This window comes from Tachysurus vachellii, chromosome 4 (genome assembly GCF_030014155.1).
Source record: "Tachysurus vachellii isolate PV-2020 chromosome 4, HZAU_Pvac_v1, whole genome shotgun sequence".
NCBI classification, from domain to species: domain Eukaryota; kingdom Metazoa; phylum Chordata; class Actinopteri; order Siluriformes; family Bagridae; genus Tachysurus; species Tachysurus vachellii.
This window is the reverse complement of record NC_083463.1, coordinates 31,623,140-31,635,639: the sequence shown is the minus strand read 5'-3', so window position 1 is coordinate 31,635,639 and position 12,500 is coordinate 31,623,140. Positions and strand designations below refer to the sequence as shown.

General features: G+C 43.3%; 2 protein-coding genes across 5 annotated transcripts in view; both read left to right on the top strand.

Annotated features, from left to right (window-relative positions):
- The window catches only part of bmpr2a (bone morphogenetic protein receptor, type II a (serine/threonine kinase)), a 15,254-nt gene extending 9,704 nt beyond the window's left edge, over positions 1 to 5,550 (top strand). For all 3 annotated transcript variants that reach the window (XM_060868976.1, XM_060868975.1, XM_060868974.1), the window contains exons 8-13: positions 1 to 77; positions 603 to 750; positions 849 to 985; positions 1,091 to 1,260; positions 1,483 to 2,642; positions 2,818 to 5,550. The exon at positions 1 to 77 is cut by the window's left edge and continues 84 nt beyond it. In XM_060868976.1, coding sequence (XP_060724959.1) covers positions 1 to 77; positions 603 to 750; positions 849 to 985; positions 1,091 to 1,260; positions 1,483 to 2,642; positions 2,818 to 3,089 — 1,964 coding nt within the window. In that variant the 3' untranslated portion in view covers positions 3,090 to 5,550. The remainder of the gene's footprint in view (positions 78 to 602; positions 751 to 848; positions 986 to 1,090; positions 1,261 to 1,482; positions 2,643 to 2,817) is intronic.
- A 696-nt stretch (positions 5,551 to 6,246) lies between these two features.
- Positions 6,247 to 12,500, top strand: part of dock9b (dedicator of cytokinesis 9b) — a 52,314-nt gene continuing 46,060 nt past the window's right edge. For both annotated transcript variants that reach the window (XM_060868963.1, XM_060868962.1), the window contains exon 1: positions 6,247 to 6,374. In XM_060868963.1, the coding sequence (XP_060724946.1) occupies positions 6,258 to 6,374 (117 nt within the window). In that variant the 5' untranslated portion in view covers positions 6,247 to 6,257. The remainder of the gene's footprint in view (positions 6,375 to 12,500) is intronic.

Sequence of the window (12,500 nt, the reverse complement as noted above, 5' to 3'; positions counted from 1 at the left end):
ATTTCGGCCTGTCCATGGCCCTGACAGGAAAGAGACAGTCGGGTCAGGTGGAGGAGGACAACACAGCCATCAGCGAGGTCAGCGCTACCCGCATTTCCTGGACGAGTTCCTGAAAATGAGCCTGAGTTCCTGAAAAGGTTCCTGGGTTGAAAATATTCTGTGTGAAAAGTTTGCTCTTAATTCAGTAATACAGGTAGATTCAGTGATACAGATTCTGAGAATGATTCATTTATTCAGATTGTTTCGGTCATTTATTAATACAGCCTGATTCAGTGGTTTGGTTTGATCGTGTAATTTGGCAGTTTAACTCGATTCATTAATTCTGCTTGATTCAGTGTTGCATCATTATTCAGTGAGTCGGTCTGATTCAGTGATTCAGTTTGACTGAGCAATTCAGACTGAAATAGCTTGGTTCAGTAATGCAGTCTAGTTCAGTTTATTTGTTTTGGCTAAGTCGTTTAGTTGGTTCAGTGATTCAATATGATTCATTAGTTCAGCGATTCAGTATGATTCAGTAATTCTGCATGATTCTGTGTTTTCTACTGTAAAGGTGTATGAGGAATACAATATGACTGTGTGTGTGTGTGTGTGTGTGTTGGTAGGTGGGCACAGTGCGGTACATGGCTCCGGAGGTGCTGGAGGGAGCTGTGAATCTGCGAGACTGCGAGGCTGCACTAAAACAAGTGGACGTTTTTGCTCTCGGTCTGCTGTACTGGGAATGCTTCATGCGCTGCACTGATCTCTTCCCAAGTACTGATCTTTTAAAAGCATCTAATGATATGATGCCATATGATTCCCTGTCGTAAACATTCCAGTATCCATAAGCCTTCTTCGAACTACTGTTTTAGGTGAATCCGTGCCCCCGTTCCAGCTGGCCTTCCAGGCTGAGGCAGGAAATCATCCGACCATAGAGGAAATGCAGGCACTGGTTTCCCGCCATAAACAGAGACCCAAATTTCCTGAAGCCTGGAAGGAAAACAGTCTGGTAAAACACACACACACACACACACACACACAGACACACACACATTAATTTACTTTAAATACAATTACATTTAATACATTTAAATAAATTTGTGTGTGTGTGCAGGCAGTACGCTCTCTGAAGGAGACGATAGAGGACTGCTGGGATCAGGACGCCGAGGCTCGGCTCACAGCTCAGTGTGTGGAGGAACGTCTGGCTGAACTGCTCGTCCTCTGGGAACGAGAAAAATCCACAAGTCCTGCTGTAAACGTCAGCACGGCCCTGCACAATCACAGGTACAACTGACAGAGATCTTATAGTGACACAATCGTGTGACTTCAGCTTGTCCTGGACTCTCCACCATGTTGTACAACAATAAAGGTTTTAATTAAGAAAAAGTTACAAGCAAAAATAAGAATTTAGAAGCAATAAGTTTGGGATCAGTAAAATATTATATAAGCAAAAAAGACTTGGGATTCAATTGAAAAATGTTGTTTTTATTTGATCTATCACCTCAGGAACTTGTCACATGGACATCAAGCACCAAAGACTGGCTCCTACCCAGAAACCTCGTCTTCAGCTACTGTTGAGGAGAGAGAGGGTGGAGCTAAACCTCCTCACAGTGATGCATCTACAGAACCTGTGCTGATGGGAGGAGCTGCAGAAAAGAACAGAAACTGCATCAATTATGAGCGTCAACAAGCCCAATCTGGGTCAGGGCCTGACGGTACCATGCCTGCGCTGCTCTCTAAACCCATGGCAGTGAAGTGCGGTGGCCGTCCCCTCCATGCCCAGCTCACTCAGGAAGATCTGGAGACCACTAAACTGGACCTGAGCGAGGTGCAGAGGAACCTGCGTGAGAGCTCTGACGAGAGCTTAATGGAGCATTCAGAAAAACAGTTCAGCTTCGGTGAAACGGGGAGCTCACAAAGTCCCTTCTACCCGCTTGCGGATGCGACTGCTGACATCATGGGGTCACAGGTTTCCACACCTTCATCCGTCCTGCCCAAGCAGCAAAACGTCCCGAAGAGACCCAGCAGTCTGAGCCTGCAGTCTAAACCTGCTGCAGCTTTGTCTCTCAGGATGAAGTTCAGCAAGCTGAGCAAAAGCAATCTAAAGAAAGCCGACGTGGACGTGGCCAGAACTAAATCTGCTCCTGAGCCACGCCCAGTTAAGGTTATCTCCAACAACACAGTCTCAGAAATAATGGCAAATATAAGCACACAGCTGCCACCAGGGGGCACTGTGAGCACCACTGAATCTCAGAGTAAAGATGGTGTGAGCTCAGAGGAGATGAGCTTCGGAATCCTGACCGCCAGTCCGGACGAGCAGGAGCCCCTGCTGAGGAGAGACACACAGCTGGAGAACAACACCAACAACAACAACAGCAATAACAATGGCGGAGACGGTGAGGGCGATGGAGAGGGTGAGAGCAGAGACGGAGGAGGAGGAGGGGAGATTGGTGAGAGTGCTGCACAACTCGGAGAGACTTCCTCCTCATCTGTGACAGAGCCTCCTGTACCGCCTCCTTCACGCCCACCTGCCCCGCCCATGACCACGCCCCAGCTGACACCCGCAGCACTCACACAGGGTGAGGCACTGCTCAGGCAGAACCGTGGACGAAGACCCGAGAGACCAAACTCACTGGACCTGTCCATCACTACGCTGCCCTTACTGGGTAAGGAAAACTTCCAAAGAACCTTTAACATTCAAGCATCTTTTTTAAATATCATCAGTTTTTCATGCGACATCATTTACATAATTGACATAATAAAAAACTATTCCAGAAGCAGAGCCACATCACTATCTCTCTCTCTCTCTCTCTCTCTCTCTCTCTCTCTCTCCTCCCACAGGAGGCCACTCAGACTGTGATGGGAAGGAGGGATCAGGAGACAAGATTAAAAAACGAGTGAAGACCCCCTACGCTTTAAAGAAGTGGCGTCCGGCGACTTGGGTCATCACTACAGACACTCTCGATGCCGAAGTGAACAACAACAAGTGTCCTGGAGGTCAGAACCACAATGCTGGGCCCAGCAGAGCCAAATCAACCCCTGCAGTTAACCTGAGGGGACGAGGGGGCGTAGCCTCTGGCTTCACCTCTGACCCCAGCGACTGCACCTTTTAAAGCTCGGAAACCTGCTTAGACTCTCTTGAGAGATCTGTGCTGGATCCAGGGGCATTCCAGGAGATGAAGCTTGTATCCAGTGGAGAATGATCTGATGCACTTGGACTCTGGGAGATAATCTCTGAATAAGCACAGCCAGTTCTCATACCTGTATCTCATATCTGATGTGTGTTTGTGTTTTTTTTTTGTTTGTTTTTTTTGTTTGTTTGCTTCCTTATGTGTGTATGTGTGTATGTGCGTGTTGCACTTAACACGAGGGCTGATTTACGCTTCTGCATCTGGTCATATTTACATGTAATACAGACGTGGACACTAGGGGTCAGTGTTGCATTGTACAAACTCAGAATGTGGTCCAGTGGAGAGAAAATAGCTGAAGGAAATCGATGGAATCACACTTTCACTCCACAGAGGTCCATTTATGGTTCCACTGTAGCACTTACTAAAACGTTGGTTAGCATGTTCGCCTCACACCTCCAGGGTTGGGGGTTCGATTCCCGCCTCCGCCTTGTGTGTGTGGAGTTTGCATGTTCTCCCCGTGCCTCGGGGCTTCCTCCGGGTACTCCGGTGTCCTCCCCCGGTCCAAAGACATGCATGGTAGGTTGATTGGCATCTCTGGAAAATTGTCCCTAGTGTGTGAGTGCGTGAGTGAATGAGAGTGTGTGTGTGTGTGTGTGCCCTGCGATGGGTTGGCACTCCGTCCAGGGTGTATCCTGCCTTGATGCCCGATGACGCCTGAGATAGGCACAGGCTCCCCGTGACCCGAGGTAGTTCGGATAAGCGGTAGAAAATGAGTGAGTGAGAGGGTAAACATTGTGAGCTAATCAAAAACAAGTGGGCGGGGCGTTGGGCTCTATTTTGTCTGTAAAAAAATGGAGGAGCTGATTATTATTAGTTCACAGCCCTGAACTAGACTTTTATCAACTTTTTCTAACAAAATAATCCACCGACTCATTCGTTGAAACAGTTTTGTGTTTTGTGGTCAAATTCTGTTTTTCTTTCTTTTTTTTTTTAATTTTTGGCTTCTCGATAGTGATATTTGCACTTTCTCACCGTTTTGTTTTTTTGTTCTTCTTTTTATATCATTGGTTACCAGAACAACTTAAAAAAAGAAAAGAAAAGTTGTGCTTATTCCTAATCCACTTCTTCTTGCTTTTGACACAAAAACATTCACACACATGCATTTTTGCAGAAGTATAAATCAGCCCTAACAGTCATACTTCTTGACTCTGTCTTGACCATAATATAATTACGGTCCTTAAACACAAAGAAATCGAGAGAGAGCTTGTTATAACGTTTTCTAAATATTATAACCTATATATAAAGAGCACATCATGGTATATAAGCGTGCACATGATTTCTGTAAGATGGTATATACAGGAGCAGCTGGTGTAAATGTGTTAGCAGCGTGAAGCCCCTTCAAGCCCCTTTTTCTTAATGACAGCTAAAAAGACTTCACTGTCTCATTTTTGTCATCTAGATCAGATTATTTGCTCTTAACAAATCTTTGTTTGTTGGAACCTGCGGCTGATTTCTTTCCGTCTCAGACTGTAGACTCCTGCAGCCAATCAGTGACAGTCGTGTCAGGCGTTTCTACAAACTGTAAAAGCTCCTAGATTGCTCTTTCATCCTTTGTTTAATCAGCACCATGTTCATGTTAAACCCTCAAATCTCCATTAAGCTTGTTAAAATATCAACTTGCACATATGTTTTTGTGTTTGCATGTGTTTTAATTTTAATACACACAAGTTTTATTATCAGACAAAGAAAGGGGAGACATTTTTGTGACATTTATCCATGTGCTGCATTTGTTTGCTTTGTTTTAATGGCGAGTTGCAATTGAATAACATGTTAATGTATCTGTGTGTTTGTGTATGTGTGTGTGTGTGTGTGTGTGTGTGTGAGAGAGAGAGAGAGAGAGAGAGAGAGAGAGAGAGAGAGAGAGATGTTCATCTTGTCTTACTGTGTATGAGTGTGTGTGAATCATTTTCATCCTGCATGTCTATATCTACGTGTTTGTGTACACGTGAATGTTCACGTTAAAGGACAAAAAGCAAGTCATGTCAGAATTCAGAGGTCAAATCTATGCACAAAGTCACGCTCTGAGCTCCCACCGGTCACTGACACACTCATGGACACTGCTGAGGTTTTCTCCTCTTTCTGACTGCTGCATGGATGAAGTGCATCTTTTTTCCAGGAGCACAATATCATATAACGACTGACTTCGAGAAGCCCATGTGAAGTTTCCGTGTGTGTGTGTGTGTGTGTGTGTAGGTTTTTACTGTGTGTTCTGCTGTCACATGTGCGTTGTTTCAGTGTTGTGTCAGACCGTCGTTTGATTGATCAGATCATTACGCCTGTGATCCCAGTGCCACCTCGGTGTACACTTTGGAATTTGTGATTTCTATTGGATTGCAAAACTGTATCGTTGCTGCATTTTAATAAATAATGCTTTGCAGTCGCATTGTTTGGTGTCTGAACACGTTGTCAAATATACGGATAGAAAACGAGCTGACGTTGGAAACCATGTGTGAATGGTCCAGAGGTCCAGAGGCGTCTGTAAGACAATACAATCTGTGGTGAGATGAAGGTTCGCACATCTGGGATTTTAACACACTTTAAGACCCACTTAGGTTTTTTTTGTGTGTGTGTGTAGAGTCATAAAATTCTACACAGTTCAGCTAAAGCAAGCCTTAACCTTCCTTGCAAGACTTCACATCATCACATATGCCTACTTTTAGTAAACCAAAGCCACTGATTGGACCGATGTGCTGTAAAATGTACTGTTTCACTACAGCATAAAACGTACAGTATTTCACGTGCAATCACGTGCGCCGTTCGAGGGACGTTGCAGCGTACAGAGAGTCGTGTGCGATGTGAAGTGAAAATGCATCACTCGGGCTGAGGGAGAAGTGTGTCACAAAGTCTCCGGAGAGAAGCAGCAGTAAGTGTATACAGTATATGTGCGCAAAACACCGCGTCGATCTCCGGCAGCCAAAACAAACGCGCACACGCACACGCACTCTGGCACACGCGCGCGCGCGAACACACCTAGGCGTACAAATGGATGGAAAGGTGGAGCAGTGAATTGCCGTACGTGCTGCTGCAGTGATGCTGTTGTGTTGAAGGACAGCTGAGTATCAAGGTGAGCTGAGGTGGATCTGCTCCCGCATGGCGTCGCCGCTCCAACACGAGACACGGAAGTTTACGCGCGTGCTGAGTAAACCGGGCACCGCCGCCGAGCTCCGCCAGAGCGTCTCCGAGGTCGTGAGAACCTCCGTGCTCGTGGTAAGGACGGTGTTGTTATTATTATTATTATTGTTTTATCTTGATTTTTTTTTACACGTATTGATGAACAACGTGTTATAACCCTTTGGTGCGCAGGTGACGCATCATATCAGCTACAATACTGATTCTCTCCAGATATCGCACTTATGATTATTAACACATGTCCAAGACCAAACTTGTAGAAATGATCATTTCTGAACACAGTTTAGTGTGACTGCTGTTTTTTTTATTTTTATTCCATCATAATGACCTTCTATTTAAATATACACGTAGGTTTAAATAAAGAAGCATCAGTATAAAACCGCGGGTTGTTTACTATACACTGATGACTGCGTTTATAGATCTGCATCCATCATAAACCCTACAGTTGTGTGTTGATATATTCATCTAGATGGAAGACGTGATGGGAAATAAAGAAAAGCCATTGTAATGACAGTACACTAAAATATTACAAATCTATATATTAAAAAAAAAGACATTTTTATTTTTATATATATAAATAAAACTTAAATATATAGAAACATCTCTACACGTTTCATTAAAAATGCCACTCGTATGAATATGCATTATTATGCAGATTAGTAAACGCCCCCAAATCCTCTTGACTAATATTTCTAAGATTAGCTACCTGGAGTTTGTATTTACTCTGCACTGTTCTGGGGGCGGGGCTTTGTGTAAATAGGTGAAAATGCTTGGGGGCGGGTTTAATATAATCCGAATCTAATCCGAATCTAATCCGAATCTATCATGATTTTAGTATTTTAGTATCAAAGGTTTTTCTTAAGCACAATAAAAAAAAATTAAGTCAGCTAGTTAGGTTAGTTTAGCACACAGATTTCAGGCTTAGATGCGCAAAGCTGTGAAGGTTAAGTAATGCGACAGAATCATTCTGTATACAGGTACGAAGGTGTTATTTAAAATAAAAAAAAAATAAATCTGATTTTAGGGGTCACTGAAATCTACACAATTTTTATTATTTTTTTTTTTGCTTAATTAGACTTTTGTATATTCTCACTTTATTATCAACCCAGTCACAGTTCAGAGAGTTTCTTCATGGAATGGATATTTGACCACAGATCAAAAATCTGTAACTGAGACGAAGATTGTGTGTGTGTGTGTGTGTGTGTGTGTGTGTGTGTGTGTGTGTGTGTGTGTGTTGGATTCGGTTAAAAATGGAAACTGGAGCATTTTCTACCCTCTGGTGAAGACATTTTACGAATCCCTGTACTTCATCTCCGAGAGCAGGAAATGGAGATGTGGAATCTCTGATGTCTCTTCATCACCGCTGTTATTTCACCTGACAGATGGCCAGATAATAGTGGGAAAGTTCATTCTGAAGGAAATCGTTTATAGTTAAATACTCAGAAGGGTTCTGAGAGTCAGGAATCAACTCCACGTCTTTGCTTTGCTCCGCTTGAAGAGGTTTCTGTTGGTTTGATCTGGTCTTAAGAACCCGACATTATCTGTTTGTTTCAATTTGGACATTTCCACCAGCCGAGAGCCGTGTTTCAGCCGCATGCCGACCGGTCAGACGTTCATTCAGAAAGCTCTAGCTGTCTAATTAAAGATACTACATTTCATGAAGGACTTCATTCTGACATACATTAGGTGTGTCCTGCTGCCCCAGATTTGTCCTTCTCAACATAGCTTGTTCGAGTCGTATTTTTAAAGAGTCTGTCATTCAGAACCAAGGCCTGGTAATGTCTTTACAGCTCGGCAGCTCATTTGAGCTGTTTCTTTCCTTGTACTAACCAGATCTTTAGAAACATTCCATAACATGTTATTATTTGAATCCTAATCAACCTAAAGCATCCTGCACTCTCAGAAATAAAGCTACCCAAATGTGCATGTCCTTCTCTCTGGTGTGGGACCAACACAGATGCACCTTTACCTTTAACCTGGGAATGTTCATGTGGTGCGATTAAGCTTCTGAGTGAAGCTTTATAGACATCCTAATGGCCCTTAATGTGTAGTTATATATACTGAATTATTAAAGGTATAAAGATAAATATTAAATAAACATATGATGTATCCTTGATGGTCCCACTGTAAGAATACTTTATACTTTAATTTCTGAGATTTTTGTAAAAAGCTGAAGAATATTTACGTCATTCTAAGTGGAGAAAAGAACTTGAAAATGAATAAATTGTTCAGACATTTTAAATGACAAGATTTATCTGTAATACTATAATAACTGCTTTGATGCTACGACCCGTGTGGTCACTGTGCATATTTTATATAAATGTAATGATTAGAAAAACCTGTAGAAGTTTGTATGGCATGGAGTTGACTGTATGATGGAGTCAGTCAGAGCTTATAGACATGTTTGTGTGTGTTTGTGTGTGTGTGGTTGTGTGTGTGTTTGTGTGTGTGTGTTTGTGTGTTCGTGTGTTCGTGTTTGTGTGTGTGTTTGTGGTTGTGTGTGTGTGGTTGTGTTTGTGTGTGTGTTTGTTTGTGTGTGTTTGTTTGTGTGTGTGTGTTTGTGTGTGTGTGTGCGTGTGCGTTCGTGTGCCTGCGTGTGCGTGCGTGTGTTCATGTGTTTGTGTGCGTTTGTGTGTTCATGTGTTTGTGTGTGTGTTTGTGTGCATGTGTGTGTGTTTGTGTGTGTGTGTTTGTGTGTATGTTTGTCTGTGTTTGTGTGTGTGTTTGTGTGCATTTGTGTTTGTGTGTGTGTTTGTGTGTCTGTTTGTCTGTGTTTGTGTGTGTGTGTTTGTGTGCGTGTGTGTGTTTGTGTGTTCATGTGGTTGTGTGTTTGTGTGCCTGTGTGTGTGTGTGTTTGTGTGTGTGTGTGTGTGGTTGTCTGTCTGTCTCAGTTCCTTCAATGTAACACATAGTAAAAAACCTTTGCATGAGTTTGTGTTACGTTCCCAGATGGAGAGTTCGATTCGGCTCTGATACGTTAACCATCCTGCACTTTAACTAATAGCTCATACACACACATGCGTTCCGACACGTGATCCCTCTGCAACGTCTTCCACATGGTACTGAAACGTAAGAGCACCATGAAACACCGGACCTTAAAAAGGGAAAGTCAGAGAAAACACATCAGATTTATAACTGCTTTTAAATTTAGCTTTTAAACATTAATTATCATATTATTAGAGCCTGGGTAAAAAAAAAATTTGTACATGCCATAGTTTCAGGGTATCTTCGTCTGGAATTCTGGAAAAAAGTCAGGACTTCGATACCGTTATTTGCCGCAGCATTAAAACATTAAAACAGCAGAGAAAGTCTGAAAAAAAAAAGAAACCTGAAGTCTTGAAACTATTTGTATTTTTAACGAGCAAATTGCAATCATAGGGGGTCACGGTGGCTTAGTGGTTAGCACGTTCGCCTCACACCTCCAGGGTCGGGGTTCAATTCCCGCCTCCAACTTGTGTGTGTGGGGTTTGCATGTTCTCCCCATGCCTCGGGGGTTTCCTCCGGGTACTCCGGTTTCCTCCCCCGGTCCAAAGACATGCATGGTAGGTTGATTGGCATCTCTGGAAAATTGTCCGTAGTGTGTGAGTGCGTGAGTGAATGAGAGTGTGTGTGTGTGTGCCCTGTGATGGGTTGGCACTCCGTCCAGGGTGTATCCTGCCTTGATGCCCGATGACGCCTGAGATAGGCACAGGCTCCCAGATAAGCGGTAGAAGATGAATGAATGAATGAAATTGCAATCATGTTTCCTCCTTAGGACAAAATTGATAGAAGATGATAGAAATAGTATTTTATACTAACTAATGTTTTAACAAAACTTTTACCGATCTAAGTTAGTACATATTTCCATCTCACTGCATCGTGTCTCAAACCGTCTCAGATTTTCTCTTCAGCTCCTACAATCCCTGAATTTCTTGTCGATATTTGCGTCAGATCTCAGCCAGGTGTCGACGCTGTGAGGGTAAATTTATCTTAGTCAACAACTCTTTGTTTTCCAGACTGTCCACAATTCCACACTGTGGACGTTTCTACGTGTCAGATCTTTATCCTGCGTTGTTGCTGTTGTCCTGTAAGACTTCAGCACTTCGGTGGCTTCAGGTTTAGAGACCAGGAGCCGCCCGCTGATTAGCTATCTGTATCCGTTCATTATAGATGAGGGTGGATCATGTGTCTGCTCTATTTTTAAACCTGCTTTGTCCTGTGGGAGGGATAAAGGCCATTGCTGGTGCTAAGGAGAACCCTTAGAGGATGACTCTAGCTCTTTATTAGCATGTGTCTAGTGAATTCTTTTGTTTATAAGTTGCTAGCAGTGACCCGATTGGCTGGATTCTTTTACAGATCCGGTGGAGTAGCCAGATATAATATGAAGACTTTCAAATGGATTATGTTTTCTAGACAAGTCGGTTAAGTAATAATACTGCTGGAAAAAGTCAGATCAATTCAGAGCGGACAAGAGATTACTGTGTGCCTGTGTGTGTGTGTGTGCGTGTGTGTGTGTGTGTGTGTGTGTGTGTGTGTGTGGTTCTGCTTCATGTCTAAATTGATTACAGTGAACCCAGGCGATAGTAAGCTGCATCAGTCTTCGTTAGCTCTCCTGTTCTCAATTAGGCACTGACGATGTTCATGATGGCGCGAGGATGAGACGAGCCTGAACACTAGCGGGACGTTCACCGGAGCGCCTTGGACAGATCGTGCTAAATTAACCCTTAAGGAGGACAAATAGAAAAGAAGTAAGTCACTGACAGCTTGAGGAAAAGGTGCACAAAAATACACCGAGCCAAGATTAGTTCATAATTTATTAAACAGTGGCTTTCTTTCTTGAGTGTGGCTGAGTGACTCATTGTATTGTTTTTAATGCATTCTATACATTTCACATTAAATAGAAATTATTATTAGATTTATAGAGTGACCATAGATCAAAAAAATGTTGCTGTATGACAGATTAGTAGTCAGAGTGCAGTGTGCTCACTGTTTAGCTCCATATTATTATTATTATTATTATTATTATTAATCACGTTCACGTTCGCCTCACACCTCCAGGGTTGGGGGTTCGATTCCCGCCTCCACCTTGTGTGTGTGGAGTTTGCATGTTCTCCCCGTGCCTCGGGGGTTTCCTCCGGGTACTCCGGTTTCCTCCCCCGGTCCAAAGACATGCATGGTAGGTTGATTGGCATCTCTGGAAAATTGTCCGTAGTGTGTGATTGTGTGAGTGAATGAGAGTGTGTGTGTGTGTGCCCTGTGATGGGTTGGCACTCCGTCCAGGGTGTATCCTGCCTTGATGCCCGATGACACCTGAGATAGGCACAGGCTCCCCGTGACCCGAGGTAGTTCGGATAAGCGGTAGAAGATGAATGAGTGAGTGAGTGAGAGTGAGTATTACTATATTATTGCCCCTAGTGGATAAAAAGAGGAAGTGCAGCAAGTGTTACTATTGACCCTCTGGGGCAGGATTCATTCTGCCTCGTGCTCGTAGGAGGAGCAGCAGACAGGACATGGTTAATGAGAGGGTTGCCAGCGTTGTGTATGTTTTTTACGCAAAATTGACTTCTGCATTCATCAAGAACTTTTTTAATTGCAAATATCAAATAATCATTAAAGGTTAGTAGATTTTTCCAAATAACTGTAAATTTTACGTGCAGCCAGTGTGTTGATGATATACTGCAAAGACCGAGAGGCGTTTTGGGGATTGTGGAGTGGATAATGTTCAGACATCAGGATACATGATATCATACATGGTTTTGACTCCAGAGCTTTTCTACTGACTCCAGAGCTTTTATGGCTTAACATAATAAAGAGCCTAAAAACCAAACACAACACTAAACAATGACTGGATAAAGACAGACACAAAAGCGCTGGTGTACATAGAGCAGCACATTAGGTATAATGGGAATCAGGCGATCCAACAGGAAACAAAACACGTGACAGTCAACAAAGCTGGAGTTACCCACCTACCGCCCTCTGGTGGACTGGTAGGGAATTGTATCAGAAGTTCTGAATGGTGTAACTCGTCTGAGGTAACTCATCTGGGGTATCTCTTCTGGGGTGTCTCTTCTGGGGTATCTCTTCTGGGGTATCTCTTCTGGGGTATCTCTTCTGGGGTAACTCTTCTGGGGTGTCTCTTCTAGGGTGTCTCTTCCGGGGTATCTCTTCTGGGGTATCTCTTCTGGGGTATCTTTCCTGGGGTGTAGCCTGTAGCATATGTCGAGC